Source organism: Arachis ipaensis, chromosome B5, assembly GCF_059453495.1.
Source record: "Arachis ipaensis isolate K30076 ecotype BB chromosome B5, ASM5945349v1, whole genome shotgun sequence".
Classification (NCBI taxonomy): domain Eukaryota; kingdom Viridiplantae; phylum Streptophyta; class Magnoliopsida; order Fabales; family Fabaceae; genus Arachis; species Arachis ipaensis.
The window spans coordinates 1,961,043-1,987,512 of NC_142440.1; the positions used below are offsets into that span (position 1 = coordinate 1,961,043).

At 34.0% G+C, this 26,470-nt stretch overlaps 3 protein-coding genes across 4 annotated transcripts; 1 reads left to right on the forward strand and 2 right to left on the reverse strand.

Annotated features, from left to right (window-relative positions):
* Window positions 1-185: 185 nt before the first annotated feature.
* LOC107642389 (putative UDP-glucosyl transferase 73B6) lies at window positions 186-1,996 on the forward strand. Its single transcript, XM_016345723.3, has one exon. The coding sequence runs from the start codon at window positions 280-282 to the stop codon at window positions 1,783-1,785; it is 1,506 nt and encodes a 501-aa protein (XP_016201209.1). The 5' UTR covers window positions 186-279; the 3' UTR covers window positions 1,786-1,996.
* Window positions 1,997-3,425: 1,429 nt separating this feature from the next.
* Window positions 3,426-14,157, reverse strand: EDR2 (ENHANCED DISEASE RESISTANCE 2). Its single transcript, XM_088487517.1, has 21 exons — window positions 13,509-14,157; window positions 13,102-13,176; window positions 11,971-12,024; window positions 11,743-11,808; window positions 11,370-11,473; window positions 10,763-10,830; window positions 10,570-10,686; window positions 10,411-10,463; window positions 10,218-10,318; window positions 8,358-8,453; window positions 7,949-8,013; window positions 7,652-7,723; window positions 6,925-7,080; window positions 6,470-6,696; window positions 6,333-6,372; window positions 5,963-6,219; window positions 5,683-5,727; window positions 5,456-5,596; window positions 4,899-4,994; window positions 4,660-4,761; window positions 3,426-4,114 (listed from the first exon to the last, which is right to left on the reverse strand). Exons 1-21 carry the CDS (start codon window positions 13,647-13,649, stop codon window positions 4,007-4,009), a joined length of 2,184 nt encoding a protein of 727 aa, XP_088343643.1. The 5' UTR covers window positions 13,650-14,157; the 3' UTR covers window positions 3,426-4,006.
* A 5,040-nt stretch (window positions 14,158-19,197) lies between these two features.
* On the reverse strand, window positions 19,198-25,704 carry LOC107639935 (pre-mRNA-splicing factor SLU7). 2 transcript variants are annotated; one of them, XM_088488209.1, is made up of 11 exons: window positions 24,354-25,704; window positions 22,847-22,985; window positions 22,401-22,564; window positions 22,170-22,282; window positions 21,580-21,990; window positions 21,335-21,470; window positions 20,938-21,237; window positions 20,543-20,759; window positions 20,285-20,388; window positions 19,927-19,995; window positions 19,198-19,832 (listed from the first exon to the last, which is right to left on the reverse strand). In XM_088488209.1, the coding sequence occupies exons 2-11, from the start codon at window positions 22,860-22,862 to the stop codon at window positions 19,755-19,757; spliced, it is 1,608 nt and encodes a 535-aa protein (XP_088344335.1). In that variant the 5' UTR covers window positions 22,863-22,985; window positions 24,354-25,704; the 3' UTR covers window positions 19,198-19,754. The 2 variants fall into 2 exon arrangements, with proteins under 2 accessions (XP_088344335.1, XP_088344336.1); XM_088488210.1 differs by having other exon boundaries at window positions 22,847-22,981; window positions 24,354-24,524.
* Between the last annotated feature and the right edge of the window lie 766 nt (window positions 25,705-26,470).

A 26,470-nucleotide genomic window follows, 5' to 3' on the forward strand; every position in this document is an offset into this window, starting at 1 on the left:
TAATTAGACTCTTATTTTCAAATTTTATTTATTTTTTTCACTTTAAAAAAAATCCTCGATCCAAATAAAATTGACAAAATTGAGTGATACTAATAGCTAACAAATAGTCAAATAAAGAAAGAAACTTCCTATGTGACCACTCAACTCTTTCTTTTCTTCACCACCAAGTCAAGTTTCCTAGCAATGAATATATAAAAAACACACAAGACAGTTGCATAATTTGTCTTCAATTCTCACTTAAGCATTTAAACAAACACGTTGATTACCTTTCAGAGAACAATGACGAAAGAAATCTGGGTGCTGCCATTCTTCGGCCAAGGCCATCTCTTCCCATGCATGGAGCTCTGCAAACACTTGGCTTCTAGAAACTTCCAAGTCACCTTAGTCATCACCTCCAACGTAGCCTCCTCTGTTCCCTCTTCACTCCGCCAACACCCACTCATCCGAGTCGCCGAGATTTCGCCGGAGCCGGCCTCAAACCCGGAGCAAAGGATCCATCCACCTCATCATGCTCACGGCCACCTAAGTAGTGGCCTCGAGAAGCTCCTCCTTTCGCCTTCGAACCCGACCCGACCCGCATTTGCAGTTGTGGACGTCATGATGACGAGGTGGTTCGGCGATCTCTTAGCGAAACACGGGATTCCAACGGTTGCGTTCTTCACCTCCGGAGCCATCGCCTCCGCCATGGAGCATGCCAAGTGGAAGGCGTACCCTATCGAATTGAAACCCGGAGAGACCCGGATTCTCCCGGGGATGCCTGATTCGGTTGCGCTAACTGATACAGACCTCAAACGACGGCCTCGAGAGGAGCGGAGGGCGCCACGGCCACCGCCTGGCTTAGGAGACAATTTCCCGCCTCCTCCCGGCGGACGGGGGTTTCGAAGGATGGGTCCACCTGAGCCCGGTGAGGAACCCATGTGGATGGAGGAGACAAGAGAAGTTACGGCGTTGATGTTCAACACGTGCCAAGAAATGGAGCGTCCATTTATGGACTACATGGCGAACCAGACCGGAAAACCGGTCTGGGGAGTCGGACCGCTTCTGCCGGAGCAGTATTGGAACTCGGCCGGTTTAGTTCTGCGAGACCGGGAATTCCGGTCGGACCGGAAATCTAGCGTTACTGAGGAATGTGTTCTCCAGTGGTTAGATTCGAAGCCACGTGGATCGGTACTTTATGTTTCTTTTGGGACTGAGGTGGGTCCTACGGTGGAGGAGTACGTTCAGCTTAGTGAAGCACTGGAGTCATCGGGTCAACCATTTATATTGGTGCTCCGACCTGGTTCTGGAAAATCGGTCCCTCCACGTGCTATGTTGGGCTTGAGGCGCGGTTTGTCTAGTCCAGAAGAAGATGATGAAGGGTACTCAGCTGAGGGGTTGGATGAGAGAGTTGGAGATAGAGGTTTGATAATACGTGGGTGGGCACCACAGCTTTTGATACTGAGTCACCCTTCAACTGGAGGGTTCCTATCGCATTGTGGTTGGAACTCAACCGTGGAGGCATTGGCGCTTGGGGTGCCCTTATTGGCGTGGCCTTTTAGGGGTGACCAATACCATAACGCCAAGTTGGTTGTGGCCCACCTTAAGGTGGGGTATATGGTCTCTGATGATTTGGAAAGAACACTGAAGAAGGATGATGTGATCAAGGGAATAGAGAAGTTGACGGGTGATAAGGAAATGAAGAAGAGGGCTGAGAATCTTGGTGCACAGTTTCAGCAAGGGTTTCCCAGGAGTTCAGTGACTGCTTTGGATGCTTTTAAGGATTATGCCAATAAGACATGGGTCTAGGATTGTTTATCTGTTAGCTAAAAGTCTGGTTCTGCTACATTGTTCAGACCCTGAATAGATGCTAAACTCTCGCGGCCTTTTTAGTCTATATACGTATTATATATTTATATATTTTTTTTGGTGACTTAAATATTATATGATTTAGTGTAGTGTACTTAATTTTGTTCGAGTATTTTGAGTTTGTATAAAGAGAAACTCGAATTTTCACTTAGCGGTGACAGCTACAATCTTTCTTTTTTTTTTTTTGACAGAAAAAAGAGTTTTGATTCATTCCATTGGTGGTAAAATATCCAACATGGCTAGATTTTGTACATGGTTTGGTGCCTCTTCCATCCACACAAAATTTGGATTGGTAAGAGCCATCTTAGCTAGTTCATGAGCCACTTAATTTCCATTTCTCTTGACATGATTGAAGAAAAATAATCTAAATCCTCCTAATATTACTAATATGACAGCAATGAATGTTCCAAAACAAGATTCTATTAGCTTTCCTTGTTTTAGAGCTTTCACTACTTCATAACTATCACTCTATGATTACTTCATTGTAACAACAATGTTTAGCAAATTCTGCTCTCAAATAGGCTGCATATATGCCTGAGCCTCTAAGTGAAAAGGTATGGCCCATCTAGCGTGACAGCTACAATCTTAGGCTACTCTTATTTCCGTTCACGGAACAGTATCACAAGTGATTTTGTTACGTTCAAAAGATTTTAAAAAATATATATTCTGTAAACAAAAATAAAAAATAGTAAATAAAAAACCAATATTTTTAATATAAATAAAAAATTAATTAATATTAATACAAATATAAAACAAAAATAAAAAATATTAATCACTTAATATTTGTCATTAAAATGCTATTTTTCAATTCTCTTCACACGCCACATTTTCCTCGCCAAGCACATCCAAAGAAAAAATAAGTATAATATTTAAACATTTGAAGTTAAAGTTGTCCCAAAGATTTTAATGGTACTAATTAAGTCTCTAAGATTGGTAAAATTATACTATATTAGTCCCTCAGCCTTTTTTCTTTTCTCCATCAAATATCGATAAGGACTAATATAATGCACTTTTACTAATATAATGCACTTTTACCAATCATAAGGATATATCGGGTACAATCAAAATATCAAAGACTATGTTAGTACGTACGACCACGACAAATCTTAAAGACCACTTTGGCCTTTAACTCTCACAATTGCGACCTTGGGTCCTATAAGGTTGGAAAGGAGAAACTCTACAATGATAGAACATGTAAAATACGCTTATTATTTTTTATGTGTGAGAGAGAGAAGTGTATAACAAGAAGCTGCGAGCAGAGGTGTGTTTCACATTGGTATGTAATGTACAAATCGAATGCACCGATTTGTTTGTTTATTTTTTTTTAAAACAAACAATCACAAATCGGACGGTCCGATTTGTGATTTCGAAAATAAAAAAAATTTTAATGTTGAAATCGGACCGTCCGATTTTTATTTTAAAAAATAAAAAAAATACAAAATACAAAACAGATCCTCCAATTTGTAGTTTATTTTTTTTTCCAAACAAATCGGACCCTTCAATTTGTAGTTTATTTTTCTCTTCAAACAAATCAGACCGTCCGATTTAAATAAAACACCATATAAAAAAAACACATAATCTTCCAATAATAATATATTACACATATATTTAATCAATATAAAAAAAATTAACCTGTAAAATACAGTAACAGGATATTTCTCCAAATATATATATATATATATATATATATATAGTAATAACAAATAAAACAAAAAGGAAAGAGCGATTTCGGCAACGAAAATTCCTATTATCATACAAAATACAAATAAATGGATGAAGCTGATGATTTACTCTTTTATAAAGATGGTAATTTCCATCTTTCTTCAAGGTGGACAGAAACACAAGTTTACGACTACTATATGTTCATAGTTTATACCTGAAGCTGTAAAATACCCCTAAATAACAATGCGTTGAGAAATTACAGATCCTATCAGCTTAACAACCCCAACCCCAACCCCCCCCCCTCTCTCTTTTTTTTTTTTTTCTCTCTTTTCTCTCTCTTTTGAACCACCAAAAGAGAAATTTCCTTTTAAGAATTAATACCCTAACAGATAAGGGAAAAAGAATTTAACCTACATCCCAGTTTAAAAAATGGTATTCGAGCATATTGCAGACAAATGATTTTTTTTTTTTTTTGGTATGAAGGAACAATAGAGACGACTTATGATGGATCCGGATCAAGTTTTGGCACAATGGCAGATTTGAGTTCTAGATGAGAGATACGAACAGCTCCAATAAGCCTCTCCGGCAACTCATCAGGAGTATTTGCCTGACAATAAACAACAATTTTGTCACTCCTATTTGGTATAATGGTAAAAGTTGTAAGTGAACAGTCAAAAATCTCTCTAATTTAACCCAAGAAAAAGGGTCAATAAATTCATCGTCAAAATTACTGCTATAGTTAAGCACTGATTCAGACGAAAGACTTCTAGACTAGGCAAAAAAGCTAATGCATAATATGTAACTGGACTACCGGAAAAGATGACAGGAAAAATTGTAAGAAACTAAACAATAATATTGCTGAACTTGAGGAACTATTTACAACCGCCAGCCTTTAAGGATGAAACCACATGAAATTGAAAAATTAAAAGAAAAATGGTGAAGGGGGCAGTCTTTTATTAATTGGCGAGTCTACATAATGTTATATTAATTACTCAAGTCCAGTCGTTATACTATGGTCAAGATTTAACGTAAATGTAACATCAAAGTCATGATTAATCTTGTGCAACACGAACATGAAAGGTTTACACTGAATGCAACAAGAAAATAGGTTGGTTCACTTGCTATAACTTTTTACAACATAGGGAAACATACCTGTACAAGGAAAGCCATATCAACCACCAACGTTGTAATCACACCAACAACCAGCCCCAAAACTCCATTAGCAACAGTGGAAGAACCAATATCAACATCAATCTACAGATGGAAAATAATTTATTAAACAATTATGGCAGACAAGTAAGGGTATATAGATCATTTATTACTAGAAATTAGGCCACCTCCTGCAACATAGAACAGAAAACACTATATCAAGAAATTAGGTGAAGTTTTACTTCTAAATACTTAGCACCACGAATATAGTTGCAATCAACTGCCTTTCCCAGTAGACAAGGAGTACTACCAACACTCTGGCGCACAATCCACGAGCCCTGCAATTTTTTAGTTGGGACAGAATTTTTAGCGGAAGAATAGTAATAATAGCAAATAGAAGAGGGAATGGAAGAGAAACATAATAGTGTTAGAGAAATGCTAGAGAGCCATCAGAATTTGTTGTTTTTGGCCATCACTTTTAGCTATCAACCCAATTTTTTTAGTTTAGTAATTCAACAACATACTTTAGCCCACACTTTTAAACATTAATGGCTAATTGATGGCCAAAAACAATAAATTCTGATGGCCCTCTAGCATTCCTTAGTGTTATATACAAATGTTATAACACGTCCATATAAAGAGATTATTACACAAGACTGCTGCTAGATGGACATGGGGAGGGGAGATAATGAACAACAATTATATAAGGATGAAAATTTACCGACAAAAAATAATAGAAAAAGAATTGCTGAGGCAGTGAAAATTGCCCAATTTGTAATGATGACAAAATTATATATACCTTGGGGACTGATGGAATGAGCTTCAACCTGCTATTTCGGAATTCATCGTCACCATCAACAAAGCGTTGCAAGAGGGATCCAGGAACTAATTCCTTTGTCACAAAATAGAATACCATACTATAGTGTGTTGATCCAGGCACCTACAACCAAACGTGATCGCCAATTTACTGAAAAACTCCAAATTATTAAATCGTAGAGTAGAAACATATGAAGCAAGGAAACCCACTTGAAGATTAAAGATAATGGAGAAAAACCCTTTTTCTGATGCAACCTACATGAACCAAAAAAACCTTTGTCAGCGAAGTCACCAAAGGATAACAATAAACAAGTATTATAACAAAATAAATTGTTTGCAAAATTTATACAAGTACATTTTTCATATATGCAACGACACAGAGATCATAGAATACGTCTGTAGATTATTTTTTCACATCAGGATAAAATGACAAACCTACATATAAATTGTCACGTAAACAAAATTCAAACAGAGTTTTAATAATACTCACTTGTGCTGCACAACCCTGACGCTTAGCTACATGGTCCATCCTTTTTGAGTCCTTGAACCAATCAACAGCAACAAGATCCAGCAGATGTTTTCCGGCAGGAACCTTGGACTTGTCAAAGCAAAAATGCTTGCTTCTGACTCTAAAGTTATTTCCATCAGAAATTTTCCAGCAATCACGAGCATTATCCCGATCATCACGACGTAAGTTACCCGAAAATGAAGACAAGTCAATTTCATCTGCTGGTTCTTCTTCCAAGACTTTAGTTCCAGAAAGCATTATGATTAGATTTAATCCAGGGTCCACTGAGTGCACAAAATTATCCTTATGACTATAATATTATCTAAAGAAATGATGCATAGGAAGCAGTCACCTGTTCTTTTGATATCATTCTCAAGACTGCCTGGGTAAGCCTGAAGAATAAAAAGGGGGGGGGGGGGGTGGAGGAAGAGGACATTAGAAGTTGTGAACCAAATGCCAAATGTGTAGATGTTAGAATGCAAGCCTAACCTCTTGCTCAGATTCTGCGATTTGAAAATCTTCATCTTCATCAGAATATTCATCCATCAAGGCAGAATTTCTTACTGCAGCATTAACTTGATCAAGAGAATTGGGATGAGCTTCATTTGGTTTCTGACTCTTCTTGGAAGAAACTGATGTCGAGGACATATTTACCATTACAGGGATTCGTGGGGGGGCATTTCTTTCATCTGTTTGGGCAAACCATTCACGCAACCCTGGAAGGGGAAATTGGCAGCATTGCGGAGCATTTTAGAACTAATTGCTCACAGAATTGCCAACAAAATAAAGAGACTTAAAATTGAACAACCTCCCAAATGCAACCTACTATTACCAAAAGATTACCTAAAAGGAGAGTATATAAAAAATAGAAATAAAATAATGGTGACAGAAACAAAACATTTACCATTCTAAGATAAATACAAACCACCTACAAGGCAACTTACCAGCTACACTGTTTAACATTTGACGGAGACAATGCTGCTGAAAAGATGATACGTAGCCCACACCCCATCCCTTCAGATCTATCTGCATAAGATGCTGTACTTGGGTCCTGGGCCTCCCATTGCGAGGTTTTAACGGGGAAATATTAAATCCACCACCTGCAGAAATCAGTTTAGACCTAAAGTTAAAAATGGCATGCTTTTCATCTGTGATTTTAGATGAGATGCATCGCACAATCGAATCAAAATTATCTTTATAATGCAAAAAGAATTCATTATTAGTAATATCTGTAAAAGCAATTGATAGATTCCCCAACATAATACCACTGGTTTTAGGATTCACGAGAGGAAGCATGAGTTTTATAATAATTAAAAGTGCTTGCTTCTAACTCTGAAGTTATTTCCATCAGAAAATAAATTCCTTTCTTAATTTTTTCATTGGAAAATAAATATTGTTACATGAGAGAAAGGGAAAATGCAGAGAATTGAAAGAAAGTACAATAAGGTTAAAAAAATCAAAATAAATGAAAATTATACGCAAGATTGCATCTGAGCAGCCCATGACACACAAGTCAGAAGAGGCACCAACATTTAAAAGAAGAATAAAGAACAAAAAAACCATGGACAGACCATATGCACAGTCCTATTCGTAACAAATTGCAGGCATTGTTACACCCTTGATAATGTGGATCAGTCCAACTGAACAATGGAAGAAAGAGTTGAATCTTACTCTCAATATGTGCACGAACACATCCTGGTTGTGGACCACAGTTCTCATGCTCCCTTGAGCGAAATAAAACAACTACAAGAAGAAAAAAACATTAATTCAAACTCGAAATGAGTACTGTAAGCCACTAGTTAAGGAGCATTTAAATGATTTAATAGCTAATTGCTTAAAGCAACATTTTGAGCTCCAAGTATAACAAAATTATTTACTTTAATTTTGTGTTTGTTTAGTCAACCAAAACCATACTTTAGCAAACTCAAATACTTGCTTGGAATTCCTAATAAGATCCAAATTGCCTACCATAGCTTCCATCATCATTTCGTCGCCAGTAACGTACATAACAAAGATCACGGGGCCACACAAACCTGCCATGATAAACACAACAAACAGGGTTTGTAGCACAGTTACTAACTTCAAATGCAACCATTTTTTTATTGTTTATAAAGTGCTAAATCATATTTTCACAGATACAAAGAAGAAAGAACAATCCAGATAGACACCACAAAAAAAAAAAAAGAACCACCCAGATATTGACGAGAGACCTGAACTTAGGTTTATAAACAAATGTAAATAAAATTGAAACAGAACAGTTTATCAAGCATGTAAATTGGACTTCCTGTAATGATATTTGTATTCCTGTATGCAAAAAACAATTGACCAATTTTACTTCAGTACAAACCACAAATTATCATGAAGAAGAAATTTTTACATTGGGAACCAGTCCAGCTGAAGTCGGTGATAAAGAATTGCTGTGTGCCCATCAACCTCCTCAACTAATCTACCCTCTTGAAAGCTGCAATCCCATCTGCAGGCATGCAAAATAATGAGGCAATTAAAATTTCACAACTGAGCATTGGGACGTCGAATATCCAGCACAAGGTCCAAAGAGAAAATCCACTGGAATCTAGTAAAACTTCAGCCCTTGGAGATTACTAAGCCATAATATTAAACATTACTTCAATGAGATTAACTAAAAGATTAAGCATATAACATGCGATATTTCCAGTTTAAATCCAAAAACAAGCATATAGATTATAAGATAACCATCATTACTGCTTTTCGTGGAAAACTTCACAGATAGCAAACACAAATGGTAAGATTCTAGCTCGTTGGCCACCTAAATAGTTAGGTATTCATCATCCTACATATCACTTTCCTTTTTATCTTTTCTCTTTTCATACAAAAATAAGTACTTTTCCTGGGTGAAAGAAAAACAAACCACACCTTTAGTTAGTACCAGAACAATATCCTGAAAGAAAAGTGTGATGTCTAGCATCCTGCTAGCTTAATTTCTCCCACAGTTCAATTTATGCTTTCATATACTATGGCATAGTATACCCACACCTCTAGTTGGTACCAGAACAATATCCTGAAAGAAAAGTGTGATGTCTAGCATCCTGCTAGCTTAATTTCTTCCACAGTTCAATTTATGCTTTCATATTCTTTGGCACAGTATAGCCTAGTGGCTAGTACATACATGATATTCAACAAACTAATCATTTTCTGGCTTTTGAAATGAAAGATCCAACAAATTTGCACCTCTCACTCATTGCACAGAATAACATCAATAATGGATCTTCAAAGACTTACAGTCTGCCGGCCATAACGACACAAAGCCCTAAGCCACAAGACATCAGCCCCATAAGAACCAAATGGAAGTATTGGGGCCATCAAACACTAAACATTCAATAAATTCCTTCCTTTAGATTAGGGTAATTTTTAATAGGACATCGTCAATTTGATCCATTTTTTTACACTAGGGTCTAGGGCCTCTGCAGGCTTCCCAGCTCTCCTCCTTACATGAACAAAGCATTTTATAGAAGTTTCAATCAACTTCACAATATGCGTTGCTCCATTCTTCACCCAAACAATTTCTTCCTAATATTATATGCTCATCTTTTTGTTATCATCACTTCACTAATCACCTGACCAAAAGTATCTGATATTCCCAGTTGTGCATAAATATAGAAGCAGCTGAATGTGATGCGAACTCCAAGAATGCCCAATTTGCTCCTAGTTCTTAATAAAGGAAAATATTATACCATTTTACAATAGAAGTCACCAAGTTAGATGCATGTGTTTCTAGAGATACTTTTTTGTTATTAATAGGCCACTAGAAGAGTTCCTAGTGCAAGTGATAATGGATCTCTCAACTACTAAGGTGCCAGGAATTGTTGACTTATCTGGAGCCTTGCCTCAGAACCTCAGACATGCTTTCTGGTGCTTGGCACAACACTGTCCAGGATAAAGGTAAGTTGTAGAAACTAAAAATGTTGCATTAGATGAAATGACAATTTGTATTGTCAATCCTAAAGGCCCTCTCCTTTCCATCATATCACCCCCCCCCCCCAAAAAAAAAAAAACCACCTGTCAAACATTACATGTCAACAGCCACAAATAAAGGCACATAGTTGTGTGTGATATACGGGAATAAAAAGGAAGTTGGCATTGTTAGGCTCTAATACAGTATGGGTTATTTTTTACAGTATATTATTAGTGTGCGCATGCATGCCCCATTGTTTTAATAAGAATAAAGAAAAAATTTGTGCTAACTATGCATGACACCTACTCAAACCGCGTCCCATCCATGCTCATGACAAGCTCAAAAATTTCTTCACAAGTGGCCTCTACTACACCTACTGCCTTCATAGCTCTGCTACAGCTCCTTGGCTGCATAAAGAAGAAAATTTAGGATGATTATGTTTCCTAAAACACTAAAAGGTAAAGGTACACCACAGAGATAAAGACAGGAAATAACATACAAGGTAATCAACTTCAAGAAGTTCTTCAAAAAGTTCTTCAAAAATGCGAAGTCCTGCCAATTTCAGAAGAATGATGAGCACTAAAAATATTATTGCATAACTTCTATTTAATGTCACCAAGGCATTAAATAGCTGTATCATCTAATTAAAGTAGCAAACCGTTTTGGCATTGTAAAAGGCGCCAATGCTTTCTTGAGAAGGCTTGGTTGTTCACATTCTGATTTGACAAATCAGAGTCTATTTCCCTTGTCCAGTCAAATATTGATTCTGGGGGACCTGCTCAAAACGAAGAGATTTAAATATAGAAGCAGGAGTAATTCAAGTTCATCAGCTGAAGGGACAAAAAGCAAACCATTTCCAATAGTTGTCCTCCTTAACAAATTTGGATGAGGCTCATCTTCATCCTCTGGAGCACTGAACCTGTTAAATAAAAGAATATATTGCATATTTTGAATACACAGGAGGTTATTCCAAATAACACTGGGAACACATAACTAACTACAGTAAAGCTATTTGTTCATAAGTGCAAGAAAAAGTGTCAGCAAACAAGTCATTTTTCTTTTTTTTGTCTTTAATATGTGTCTCGACAAAAATAATAGTGAGTCAAAAACCAAACACAAGATAGAAAGTTTTTCGATGGACAGAAAATTAGTCAGATTTTATCCCAGAATAAAGACATGATGTATGATTTTGTATCTATTTCCTACTCCAAATTGATTTTTGTGTTTCCCAGTGTCTTCATATTTCTATCCTGAGAGAGTGTTATTAAATGTGGCATATGTAATGTCTCATTGAATTATTCAATAACATCACCAAAGAATGGACATTGAAATGAGCTTAGACAGATAGTGCAAATGATCACAACATTAGGAAACAATGGCACAAAAAGGAAGTTAAACTTTAATGCTGTCATCTTTCAAAAACAATCAAGTATAGAAGGCAGAGCACAAAATACTTACTGGCTTTCTCGATCTGAAGAAGAAGCTGTCTTCCCATTGTCCATCCCAGATTTGTATTCAAAAGAAATATACTTATTACCATTTGATGGTTGTGCTCCTTGATGCTGCATTGGAAGTTCAATAGCATAGACTTACAACTCAGTAAAGCATGTTCTGGTCGAAGTGTCAACTTACATACACAACAGGAAGGACACAACCAACTATGACAAATTTACAGATTTAAGATTACAATGTATCACTTCAGTCATGTATCAAGAAATGCTTCCTATGTTACAAGTCCACATACATCAGGAAGACATGAAGACTAACCAGAAATTTAGATTTTAGAAATACAAATAATTTTCCAAATTTACTACAATGTAATGAAACAGACCTGATCAATGACATACTCGATCTTTTCCTTCCAGATAAGTGCTTCTTGGATGTTAAATGCTGCCATCTGCAACAACAACCAGCCAACACAATATTTACATGGCACAAAGGGAGCGAAACTACTAAAATGAAAATAATGAAGAATATAAGGTGGCATACTGAAATATTCCATTGTAATTATGGAATACATAAATGCCAGTTATATAAATGTGAGTAAAAACCCACTCACCGTAATTCGATGGTACTTTTCTTTCTTGTTGTAAACTGACAAAACATAAACCATCTGCACAAACATATCAATAAATAAATATGGACAAACGGGACTACAATAACCCATCATATGATCTAATGGTCAAATGATTATATATATTTACGTCTTCTGAAGTTGTTCACTAAAACAATTTAAAAAAATGCAAACTACTGTCCGATATATGGATAATCTGGTCATTGAATGAAATGGACAAACAAGTAAACACGTAAACCTCTTATGACACTAAATGGGCACTCATGAACTGTAAAACTTGGTAGATAGCACATTATATTGATGAAACATGCAGCTCACTGCATCCAAACAAAGAATATAAAATAATACTAATCCTAAAGGCTTTGATCTTAATCAGAATAATGGTGCTAAAGAGGATTAAGAAATTCATACAAATAATATGTTGCAGCTGCATATGCCCGTCTTTTTGTTCCTTATGAGTTTCTCCAATTTCAAAAGTAACTGCACAGTTACATTTGGACTGTCCAGCTACCGGCTACGTTTGGAGTAGGCTTTAGGTATTTGTCTGGTGAATATTGTTTATGCATGTAAAACATGGAGAACTACTTCGATTAGGTCCAAAGGTTATAGCTGGAATAGGGACAGACAAGACAAGCCTGTCGCAAGTATGCTACTAATATTTAGGCACTTCTTTGGCACCTTTAGATGGATTCTAAAGGTGAATGCGTGGATGTTTAAACAGCAACCAACAGTCCTACACATTCAACTCCAAATTATGTACATTTACCATTACTCAGAAAATTTTGCCAGAGGATCCTTTCTCTTTTCTTTGTTTTACATGTCATTTGGTATTTTATGAGCTATATTTGCACGTATAACAGATCATAAATCAGTCCAGCACATCACCTCGCTACCCAATTCACTAGTTACCATTTTGCAAATTCCATTTCCCAGCAGCATTAAACTTATATACAACCAATCTTTTGAATACTCAGCAAGCACAGTTCATGGCAATTAAGATTACCATTAACATTTGTTATATATTAGCTAACTATATTACAGTTGTTATTATTATATTATATATTATATATAACAATAATAGGAGTACTATCATAAATATAAAATTCCAAAACTCACATGTCCATGATGGGTCTTCAAACCTCTATCCTCCACTCTACAGTTGCCATCAATTAGCAGTGTCTTAATAGGAACCTAACAAAACCAATATAAACAAACAGCTTCACGTTCCCAAGCTTTTTAACCAGTACGCCTTCTCCCATAAAGGAGAAAAAGCCATCGAAAAAAAATATTCAGAAAGCACAAAGAACTAAACAAACCAAAAAAAAGTGTCGAAAAGCAAGTATTGAAATGTCCACCCCTTATCCTCCACAGAACAGAGAATAAAGTTTTCTATAAAGTAAATTCTGCGAATTTTAATCAAAGAGATAAACTAACCGAAACTCCTAGCTCAAAAAAAAGATCATTGTTTTTGCACAAACAAAAAAAAAAATCAAAATCGAACTCAGTTAAAACTGTGAAATCACCTGATTATCCTGCGGTTTCCTCTTGTAATAAGCGAGGAGGCGCGACTCGAGCACAAAGTACCTCATATGAATGAACGATCGTCCGATCTTTCTTCGGCCGTAACGAACCATCCACCCTTCGTACACCACCTTCGACGACATCGTTTTATACACCAACAACGCCGAACACGAAAACGAAGACGAAATTCAGACTAATATATAAGTGTAAAAAAATTCGAAGTAATTCTAAGTTGAGCCGAAAGCTGGAGTGAGCGAGAATCTCTGCTTCGGCGAGATCGTCGGCGAGCTAAGTGACGTGGCGAGTCATCTCCGGCGCCGGAGACGGAGGATCGCGGTACCGGCGATTCAGAAGTCGCAGTTTCGGAATCGCGAGAGAGAGCTTAGTAATTACGACTCGAAGAAATTCGAATTCAGCATTGGCGCTAAGAGGTGAACAGGTTACAGTAGTTGGAGTTGTTCTAGAAGGTTCTTGTTCCTCCTTCTCCGGCTCCGATTATCCGGGATCGGAGGTGGCGAATGGGAGCGCGGAAACGACGACGTATCGGAGCAGAAACGGTGAAGAGAGAGAAAGAGAGTATTGGGAAATTTTTTGAGGGAAAGATTCTACGGAGCACAAGCGAGAGATCCCACGTAAGTTAGAATACGGTGTGACAAGAGAATGGTGGACACGTGTTAGAACGCTATTGGGCCGTGTGGTTAGGTGCGAGTTGGCGCCGTGACACTTCTCCTTCGCCCGTTTTTGAATGGAGCTGGCGTACTCATAAATATTTTCCTTTTTATTTTTTATTTTTTTCCTTTTTGTGTGCCATTCAAAATAACAACATTAAAATAAAATGATTTCAACTTTCAAGTTGAATTCAACATTATATTGAGGAAATTTCAACGCAATATGAGTAAGAATTACTTGAATTTTTTATTTATACTAATTTATAAGCTTTTTTGTAGCAACATAAATTTAAGCTTTTTATTTTTTTTAGTGTTTTAGTTTATGTCTATGGTTATTATAAATTCCAAATATTTATTAAATAAAATATCATTAAATTCATAAATAAATGGTATTTGAAGTTTTTTCTGGAGGAGTACGTGATCAAAAAGGAGAATTTGGGTCCCACGTGATTTTGTACTTTTGAGATGACGGATTTGACCTTAGACGTGGATGATTATATATTTGTTTGTACTGGGTTTTAGCGTCATTGTGAATATTACATACGGCCACTAGATTAGGCTGTGTATGTGATGGGTGTTGGGAATTTGGAATTAATATATGCACTTCAATGTAGAATGTGGACAGCGAAGCATGACTTTATTCATTTTAAACAATATTCAATTTACATTATTATTAATATAAATATAAATAATATAATAATGTTATAATGCATGTTTTGTCATCAATTTGTGTTTCATTGTAGGGGAACAAATGGGAGTTTCTTTTAACTAAATGGGTTTAATTCTTATTTTAAATATAAAAAATCCTAAAATTTCAAACTAATTATTTCACTTATTAGAATATTTACTAATTGCAAACTAATTAAAATTTAATGACCATATTTTACAATAGATACTTTAATTGTGGAAAAGAGAAAAGATGGTTTTCTTTGTTGTTTTGAGAGAGTTGATTAGCAACGTAAATACGTACATATTCACGCAAATAAATTACTCATATAAAAATAAATAAATTATCACTACAACCATATGTATGCCCTTTCGAATAAAGAAAATCTTATAGCATATCATAATCCTAAGTTAAAATAGTATCTCATTTATCCCATTGGATCAAAATAGACGCTTTTTAATTTGATTATGGAGGCAAAGTTGGTGCTGGACTTGAATATGGAGAGGAGTGATGCTTAATATTGGTGTGGTGTCAGGCACAACTCGAACTTAACGATTTCTTGAACTTAATTCAAAAAGCAAATTAACAGAGAAAACGGACCATCCGATTTCATGTAAATCGTCAAAAAAAATTTTGATTATGGAAAAATCGCAGGGTCCGATTTATTTTATGTGAATTTCAGATACTCCCTCCATGCAAAACGGACCATCCGATTTGCTTCCAAAAACTTAAAAACAAAGAATTCGGAGAGTCCGATTTCTTAACATCAAATCTAAACAAAAAACTGTCTCACAAATTGGTGTAGCACTTCCATCATCTATAACCCAGTACAACACATTCACCTCTTTCATAACCAAAAAAATCAACCCAAAATAGATAAATACATCATTTTTTTTAATAGTTTCAAATTAAATATTTAAAATAAAAAATCGTACGGAAATAAATGTTTATAATAATTTAAATTTAATTAATTAGATTTATGAGAAATAAAGTTATAAATCAATAATAAAGACAAATCATATTTTTCTATGTCTGTCTTTTTTTGAATTTTTTTTTCAGGTCAAAGCTAGAGCCTAGAGGAATGCTGAATTGGGTCAGGCACATGAGCTAACGAACCTTATCGAAGTTAACATGTTGGGTTTGGGCCGTGTAGTTTTGAATGAATGGGATCAGCTCATAATCTACCTTGTCGGCATTAGTTAGGCCACACTCTACTGGTGCAACCGCCAACCACCGAATATTCAAGCTTGGCAAGTAGCATTAGTTAACCACATCTGCCGTTCTTCCACGCTTAGGTAGGGTTTGTTTTGAGGTACTGGGACAGAAATTGGGAGATTGAGATTTAGTATCATGTTTGTTAGCTCAGAGCCTGGTACTAAAGTTTCTGTCTCTGTCTTCAAAATTTCAGTATTTCAGTACCTTCAAAAAATGGGAACACAGGAGACTGAAATTTTTAAAGACGTAGACTAAAACTTTAATAGCATTTTATACCTAAAATACTCTCATTTCAATTAATTCATTCCAATTTTACCCTTTGTACAAATTAAATTAGAGCTTCATTCTTGTTTCAATTTCTGTCTTCTACTTTGCACCAAACAGAATACACTTTGCACCAAACAGAATACTGAAATTTATTTCAATCTCTGTCTCTAAGTCTATGTCTCTTAATATCAGTCTTTCAGTCTCTATCTCTCTACCAAACGCTAGCTTAGAGATCTTGAATTTGAATTCTACAGGAAAAGAAAATCTGATAAATGTATAAAAAATATGTGAATGTGTTATGTGGTATCTAAAATTAGAAGTTTTCTAATCTATCTTTAACCTCGTATTTTATTATATATCTATATTATATACTGAGATAAAAATATATTTCAAGTGAATATTAAATAAATGACCTCTCACTAAATACAAAAAAATTTTAATTATTATAAAATTATTAATTAATAATTTAATATTTTTTTATATAAAAATTAATTATATTTTAAATTATTATCAAGTTATATAATAATATTGCATCTTTTTTTATAATTCGCGTGTGGGTAGAATCGACCTGCCACTTAAGAATTGGTAGGATTAGGGTTAGGATATTCTCAACTCATGGATAGGGTTAGAGTTGGATCAAACCCTATCCTATCCAGAGACGGATTCATAAATATTATTATGAGGGGTCAATAACATATATAATATTAAAAAATTATACAAAAAGTTATATAATGTAAGATGAATTACATAAATATACTGATAGAGAATATATTTTAAAGTTTAAAAAATGTGTATACTTTTTATTAACGAAGTGGTCGATTCTCCATATCATAAAATTCATCGATAATAGAATTTGTGTCAAATTTTTCATCAATTTTTTTTCAATATAATTAAAAGACAATTAGCAAGAAACTCATCTTTCATTTGTTTATAAGTCATTCTTCACAATATTTATAATTGAAAAAGATCTTTCAGTTATTTTAGCAGTTAAAACAAAGAGAATTAATACCAAATAAATCAGGAAAGACGGCCACAATAAAAAAAGAATCCACTTTATAGGATTTGAAATTTTTTATTTAATTAAAAAATATTAGTAATGATATATTGTTACTTACTTTTTAGATATTAGAAATCATTAATATTTAGGTTAGACTGAACTTTTATTTATATTAGATTAAATAAATTAAAAAAAATAAATTATACTTAATAATTTATTATTATTAATTTTTTTTAAAAAAAATTGGGGTCGAGACCTCTACTCACCTCTTATGTCAATCTCTGACCTACTTTATTCATTGTCACTCCTAATCACCCTGGCTCATTAAAATTTCTTTTGTAAAAATAAATTATTCTTATTTTCTTTTGTGTGTCTAAGGATAAAAAAGAAAAGAAAGAACAAAAAAAAAACACAACAAAGTTAAGAAGCCGAGGCAATTGCCAATCCTTGTTAAATAAGTTTTTTTAAAAAAGGAGTTTAAAATATAAGAACTTTTATTAATAACAACTTTTAAATAAGTTATTTTGTATTTAGAAAGTTATTATAAAAGTCCTTGCTTTAAAGTTGTGCATTAAGGGCCTGTTTGAAAACTTTAGAAGTAACTTTTTTTAACTTTTGACTTATGAAATTGAAAAGTAGTAGTATTAATATCTGGTGCAATTTTCAAAACCAAATTGCAACTTTCTAAGAAGCTATTTTGGAGCTTATAGAGAAGTTAAAAAAAATGACTTCTCTCATAATACTTTTACTTTTCATCACATTTCTATAAAATAAGTACTTCTAGAGTTAAAAATTCAAACACAAAATAACTTATTTATAAGTTACTTTTAACAGAGTCATTTATTGTTTAAGTTATTTTATCAAAAGGAACTTAATTAAGTTGGTTACCCAAACTGGGCCTAAATAGAGGAGTGATAAAATAACTTTTGAAAATAGGAAAAGTCACATTTTTTAACTTTTTCAAAAGCTCTTAAATAACTTTTTAAAAAGTTAAAAGTTTATCTAAAAAATTGTTTTATAAGTCAAAAGCTAAAAAAAATAGCTTTTGGAGTTTCCAAACGGACCCTAGGTGCAATATCTCTTGTACGTTTAGATAAGTTCATAAGTTTTTTTTTTTAACTTATGAAAAGATATAGTATTAATGTCTGGTATAATTTTCAAGACCAAATTGCAGATTTCTAAAAAGTTATTTTAGTGCTTATTGAAGATAAAAAAAATTCTTCTCTCATAATAAAAATTTTTTTGTTACTCTTCTTTTAAAATAAGCACTTTTAGAACTAAAAAACCAAATATAAAATAACTTATTTATAACTTATTTTTAATATAAGCATTTATTGTTTAAGTTATTTTTTCAAAAATAACTTAATTAAACTATTTACCCAATCTGATTTATATATTATTAGCCTTTCAACTATTGACTTATATTAAACACAAAATAAAATTAAAAGAATTAATGATCAAAATTAGTTAAAATTGTCAATCTTTTTCCAAAAAAAAATTTATAAATTATAAATATAATTATAATATGTAACTACTGATTATTATATAAATAAATTATATTTTATAAATTATAAATTATAAATTTTAAAATGAATTTAATGTCAATTTAAAAACTTTTTAAATTTATTGTTTTAAATTATAATTTACGAAATAAAATTTTTAAATGAATTTATGGAATTGTCGAATGTTTATTATAATTTTTTTAAGTTTTAAAAACTATTTTACCAAACACAATTGTGGTGCTTATACTTATTAAAAATAATTTTTAATTTGATTTTACCAAATACAAGTGGTGCAGCTTTTAAAAAACTGTCCTTTCATAAGCTACTTTCAAAAAGTAAAAACTTTACCAAACCAAACCTTAACCTATACTCACTGGAAACATAAGATATCAATTTTTATAAATTTTTGGGAAATCTCTCTGAAACATAAAACATTCAGGACAGTACAACTGTTTCCATCACTTGACAAACCTTCGTCAAGTGGCCAGGGGAACATATACAGCTTTGCAGCGCCTATCAAGGTATGAAGAGGATGCTAACATATACAGCTTGGGATTCGGAAAGCAACAAACATATACATTTAAGCATAATATTTTTTTGGCTTAAAAAATGGGGTAAAGAAGCCCAAAAGAAGAGAGCCTTAGTTACAAACTAAACGGGGCAAAGCTACCCCTTGTTCATCCAGGCAATCAGCACATATATTGCCTTCTCTGTAAATATTTACAAAAAGGATGTTCCATTCCCTGTTCTTCCAATTCTGAATGTCTCTGATCAACACATTTGGGTGATTTTTTCTAATTTTGGGGCTGTTGATACTCTCTATGACAGCCAGTGATGGAGTTTGATAATCCCATCTGCCAAAAACATGATGCAGTAAGGACCTGTGCAGACTTATCGCAAGGAGGCACAGATTTCTTTTGCCCTCTGCACGTTCAGTGTAGGAAGTCTTTCATTGGATCATCATGGTGTACTCTCTTCATCCTGTATGCCTCCATATCCTCAGCAGTAACCTATAACATTACGAATATTTATATATATGCAAAAGGGGGCAATGTATTTTTATAAACATAATTCTTATCACATGGCATCTTAAAATAATCATACCTCATCATTCCATCTGACATTATATTTACGCTTCCTCTCATCTTTCTCTTCTCTTTTCCTTTGATCCTCCTGTAAAACCAAACTTAACCAATCAGGCACCAAGATAAAAACACTAATATACATTTTTGAAAATTTTCACCTGGACATACCCAAATCCCCAAATAGGGGAAGAATAAAAACGCCAAACAGATCCCCTTCTTTTATGCGAGAAAATTTGGAGTCTAAACTAGTGGGTTACTCCATTCATGGTTTAAGTCAATAACCTTATCAGGACAACACAAATAACTCGTTCTATAGAAGGAAAATAATATAAACATCGAAGAATTAGAAATATTATGAATAAGAGACTTGCATCTACCTTTTTGAGGGCCTCAGCTAGCAACTTGTCATCCAGGACTATATCATCAGGGACATCAGTTCCCCATGTAGCAAGCTTTTTCTCCTCTGTAGGTGTAGGATCCTCTGCACAGATACAAAAAAAAGATCAAATTCAATTAAGAGAATGTCAAATATGAACAAACGCATCAAACAAAGACAAAGATAGCAATAGAAAAGGAAAAACGAGGAGGATAGATGCAAAATTAAATCTAGGTCTGGTGTATGTCAGTGTACAAACCTGCAGCAGCCTCCTTACGGGCAATATTAGCCTTCATAAGATCACTTGCAGCCTCAGCAGCCTCTATACCAGCAGCACCAGTGCAATAGCTATTACGTATGGTCTGCTTGCAGCACTTATAGCCCCATTGGTGGTCCCTCCACCATGAGCCCCAAACAGTAGTGTGGTTGTTAATGTAAACATCCTCCTCATACTTGCTTCTAGGAAGTGCTGCCTCCTGTTGACAGCATCAATTATAAAATAAATACATAATCTAAAGAGACATGACGTCACTAAAGATATATACGTGAGTGTGTATTTTAAGACAATACAAAAGCGAGCATTGTTTTTAAAGGTTTAGAAGTAGAATTTTAGGTTCGGCAATAAAAATTTATGCTTTATAATGCAAAATTTACCTGTCCCTTGATAATTCTACCAGCTCGATCATACTCGACTTGTCTCTCACTTTGACCAAGGAGGAGTTCTCTTGGAAGTTTGTCCTCATCAGCTGCATTGCCATACTTCTCTACAATGGTGTCCTTTGTTTGAGATTTCAGTTTCTCCTTCATGACCTTAAAATTCTTATAGAGCAATTCAGCTTGGGATGGAGCTGCTTGCATGTGAACATCTTGCCCCTTGTCAAATGCTTCCCAAGCATGGATGTTTAATTCCTTGAATTCTAGAGCTTGACCACTATTTCTATATTGGTTATCACCCTACAGAAAAATAGTAGATTTAATCATATACAAGATTAGCATACATAAAACATAAAAACAAGAGAGGTTTCTATAAATTCAGATTCTAGAGTCTTACCCCATAAAACTTCTCATTTGGATCTGCATCCGGAAGAGGATCTTCACGCATAGACCTGGTCTTGGGATCGTAGTGTGCAGAATTGACTTCAAGATTGAGAAGGTATTTGGCAGTATCCTCTCGAATACGCAGGTTCCTAAAAAATATATTTCAGCCCCAATTCATCTAAGATAAACAATGAAAGTGATGCAGGACCAATTATTGTGGCCCTAGATTATCAAAAAGGATGGAACCGTAGGAATTACCTCACAGTTCCTGTACTTCCACCACCTGTTGTACGCACACGCTTCTCAACCTTTGCAAAGTCCATTTGTTTGCTTTCATCGACCTTTGCTTCATCTACCCTTAGGTCATCTTCCTCTTCATCCTCATCACTTGCAGCATCCTCCTCCCCATTTTGGTTGCTCTTCTCCAACTTCTTAAGCTGTTGTTCCTTTAAGTACTTCTTTCGAGCTTCATCTCTAGCTTCGTACCTCTCAATGACTCGAGCATAAGTTGAAGCATCATACCCATTCCACCTGTCCCGTTTGCCATCATAGTCAAGCTCAAAAGTTTCTATCTTTTCATCAGGGGCTATGTGCTTGTTTGTCCATTTTGCTCCCACTCTCCTTGGTCTTTCCATGCATGACTTAGCATCATGTGTCATAGCTCCACAGCTAAACAAGAAAATCAATATAAAGCACCAAGTCAATCCACTATAAGAAAATGACAAGAAAAAGTAAATAAAAGAAGACTCAATGCTTATGCAAAGTGTACTAAAATTCATGATCCCACTGAGAAGATAGTCAATGAGAACATTTACATCAAGACACACAGTGGTAGATAGATTACTTACTTTTCACATGCACCTTTCCTGTACTTGTCAGCCTGGAAAATTTTAGCACCTCTATCATACCATGATTTGGTGTAATTGGGATCGGATTTCCACTTCCTTTGATGTTTTAAACTCTACAAAGGCAAAAAAGTACAATTCAGAATAACAAGTCCATTATACATGAATAATGTTTCAAATACCAAAATTTCTTGCAGATATAAAATAAATAAATAAATAAAAAATAACACTTACAGGTCTCTCAGCATTAAGATACCAAGGTGCAGATGACATATACTGGGGAATGTGAGGGTTAATTTCTTTACCATCTTCATCCACCTCAGCTGGTGCAAGCCCAGCTTTACGTGCTTCCTCTAACTCGATCTGTTTGCGATGGTCCTCCCTGGACTTGAATGCCACTGCAATCCGCCCCACGCAAAAAAGAAATAAATTATATAATTATTGCAAGAGAATTCACTAACGGCCAAAAAATTAAGCATTGCCATCTTATTTGCATTGACTTTGGAAAATTAACATCCATTAAACCAATACGGGAAAACCTAAAAGCTTTGAATTGGAGCATCTCTGATTTTTCAATCTCAATACTTGCCCAGATATGAAAGAACATTACAACGCCACCCCCCTCTTCTCAAACCCGCACAAAGAAAAAGGGATCGAAATTGAATGAAAGGAAAAGGTACCTGAAGCGGTGGCCATGTTGTGAACAACTGAAGAATCAGTCGGAAGAACGAGAGACGAAACGAAACGAACAAAGAAGCAGAAGAGAGACGCTGATTGTGATTTGGCGTTGTGTGATTACGTGTTCCAAGCTTTATCTGTCTGATTTATCATTTATTAGTAGTAAAAATAAGTACTAGAAAAATAAAAAAAAAAATCATCTTTTTTGAGAAGTACATCTTTTTTTAAAAGATCTTTTTTTTAAAAAAAAATATTTTTTATGTAATAAATAAATAAAAAAGTATTTTTATATTGTTATACTCAAACATAATTGATAGATAAAAAAATCATTTTGCATAAGATATCTAAACATAAAGATAACTCAACAAAAAATCTTTTCTTACAAACTCACCCAAACAAATCCGGTAATGATTGTGAAAACCTGCAATTTTTTTTAAAAGGTATAGATAAAATTAAGGTAATGTTTTTTATTATTTTCGAAAATTTTTTATTTAATCACACGTTTATTTTTAATTATTTCATATTAAAAATTGTCAAATAAATTGACTTTAATTTTTTTAAATATTATTATTTTATAACCATCATAAATCCTCGTCACGCAAATAAAAACTGTAATAGCAAAGGTATAAAACAACAGCTATTACAAAATACAAATTCACATCAATTGTTCAATGTTGGAAGCATAACCTATTTCCAACTGTTCAATTCAAAGGGTTCCTGTTAGGCAAGACAAAAGCAACCATATATGCATTCACTAAAATTTGTTTTGGACATAAAATCAGTTTTGCCGACATGTTTTCAAGCCTCAATTTGTCGAATGATTTAAACTATGAGCAACATTGGTACCTAACTAAGACAAATAGCCATGAGAAATTGATGAATGGATAACAAGCACTTAACTCAAGTAAAATGGTTGCATTCAACTTGAAAATAACCATTCAATTCAACACACATTTAAAAGCAACACCATAGTAGTTCAACAGCAAATAATTCGACAAAAAGACACAGAGTCACTACACTAAACAGATGCACAATGGCATAATAGTTCAATAGCAAATAATTTCGATAAAAAGTGCTAGAAAATCCAGCAATCCTTCTTCTAAAGCAAATAGGCATAATGGCATAATCAAAAATTAATAAAAAATCCAGCAATCACTACACTAAACAGATGCACAATAAAAAATTCAACAAATTCAGTAATTTCATAATCAAGAATCAACAAATTCAACATAACCAGAAAATCTATTCAGCTATTCAATATTTCCATATCCAGCAATATAAATTCACAGCAATGTTACATCAACAAAAACAACCATAACCACTACAAATCAGAAAAAAAAAAACAATCTGCCATTAACTAGTTCAACAATATAACAAGTTATAACTCAACAATATATACATAATCAACAATCTTGCATTAACCTATCAGTTATTCACTCGTAATCAAATTAAAATCCAACTAAATAATGCAAAAAAACAGAGAACAGATTTCACAGTTTGGAGACCAACTTGGATGAGGCAGATCTGGCGACGGAGAGGCAGCACCGCAGCAGCGACGTAAGGCAGCACCGCAGCAGCGACGGAGGAGACGCGACGGAGACGAAGCAGAGGAAGAGAGTCTTCGAAACTGAGAGGGACTGCGAGGAAGAAAGTGTTGGTGTGATGAGGGGAAGAAGAGACTCGAAATTGTTGGTGTGATGAGGTGAGGAAGAAAGGGTATTGGGAATTGGGGTAGCCGTTTAGGGTTAGGGCTTTTTCTTATGCGCCCAAGTTTCACAAAACCGCCGGTTCGCCGGTTTTAACCCAAAATCGGCCGGTTCAAACGGTTCTATCCGATTTTAGCCCAAAAGATAATATATCTAAAATCCAAAAAGATAATTATCTACGGAACAAAAGATAATATCTTGTTTTATTCTCATTTAATTTTAAATCAAAAGTAATAATGACTTATTCAATTTAGCATTTATAACAATAAATGAGATCATTATTATATAAATTATTTAATTTAAAATAGCATAATTTATGATTACAATTAATATATGTATTGCCACAAACAAAATTAAAAAATTAAAATAATTTTCTAACAATCATAGGATGCAACTAATAATAAATTATTAGATCTACATAAATTATATATATTAAAATTAAATTTAAAAAATAGTCCACTCATAGATGAAATAGTCAGAAACAAAAAATTGAATTGATTTTTTTTACAAGAAATCTTGACAATTATCTATGATCCAATACAAGAAAATATGACCTATTGGAACCCTTTCTTAAGCCACGTTACGAAAGTTTGGCCGTTAATTGTTCAACGCTATGCTTTTGTGACATTTTTTTGCTATACTTTTCATTTTACGCTTGTTAAACGTAGTAATAGAGTAAAATTACTTTAGAATGTGATAAAGTTACTAATATTTACTTGTATCCCTTAGTCTTTACTAGTAGTAGAATTTCTTATTTGAAAAATCTCAGATCATGAGCTAAAGACCAATTGTTTATGTTAAACTTAAAAAACCAACCCTAATTTCTTTTGAAAGAGACCGGAATGAGTGAGTAAGGAGTGGGCGGGGAAACGAGTGAACAAGAGAGAAGAAAACAAGGGGGAGAGAGTCGGGGTGGGTGGTTTAGGTGTTTAGAAGGGGATTAAAGGGTTCTGTGTGTCATTCATAAACAAAGGTAGTGGGTGCTAACAATCCTAAGCCGCACTTGACAGTGGTTTCGGGCAAATAGGGTGATTCAACTCCACCAAGTGTGACATTCTCAGAAGAGGTGGATACTACTTAGCGGTTAAGTCATGGACACCATTCTTCCTTTTCCTTCTTTTTAATCCAAAATTCGTTTCTTTCCTTCTTTTTTTGTTGTAATTTGTTTATTTTTATTTATTTGTGTATTTTTTTTTTTTTTTTGGGGGCACGACAGGGTTCGAGTGCGAGGTTGCGTCTGCTTTTGGCAGAGAGGCGTATGAAAGAACATTACAACGCCACCCTCCCCTCTTCTCAAACCCCCACAAAAAATCTCCCCCCCAAAAAAAAAACAAATGGAAAATCTCAATACGACTGAAGATAAACTCAAATTTCAAAAAAAAAAAAAATTATAAAAAATAACAAATTTGGTGAATCTAAATATTATTAGGTTATTTATGGCACATTGAGTATATATATTTGATTTATTGAAAAAAAATTACTAAAACTAATTAATAATTATTTTAGAGTTAATACATTTAATACAAGATTAAGAAAAAACAAACAATACATAATATATTACATTTTTATTAATCAAATTATTATAATTTAAATTAATTTTAACAAAAAAATTTAAAATTATAATTTCAATCTTATATATGCCACGGACTATTATAATCTTGATTCGAGTCTATTTCGACCCTATTTAGTAATTACAAAAGTGATAAACTTACCTAAAAACATGTGCAATCCAGATGCATATTTATACATGACGACGTGTATACTCAAATTTAATCAGCAATTAATTATATATAAATATATAATAACTAATTTAATATCTAAAATATATTTGTTTTTCATGTGCATGAAGTGAAGTAGCCGAAACACGAGGTTGTAGACTTAGAGTGTGTGTATGAATGTATGTATGTCAAATTGGTAAAA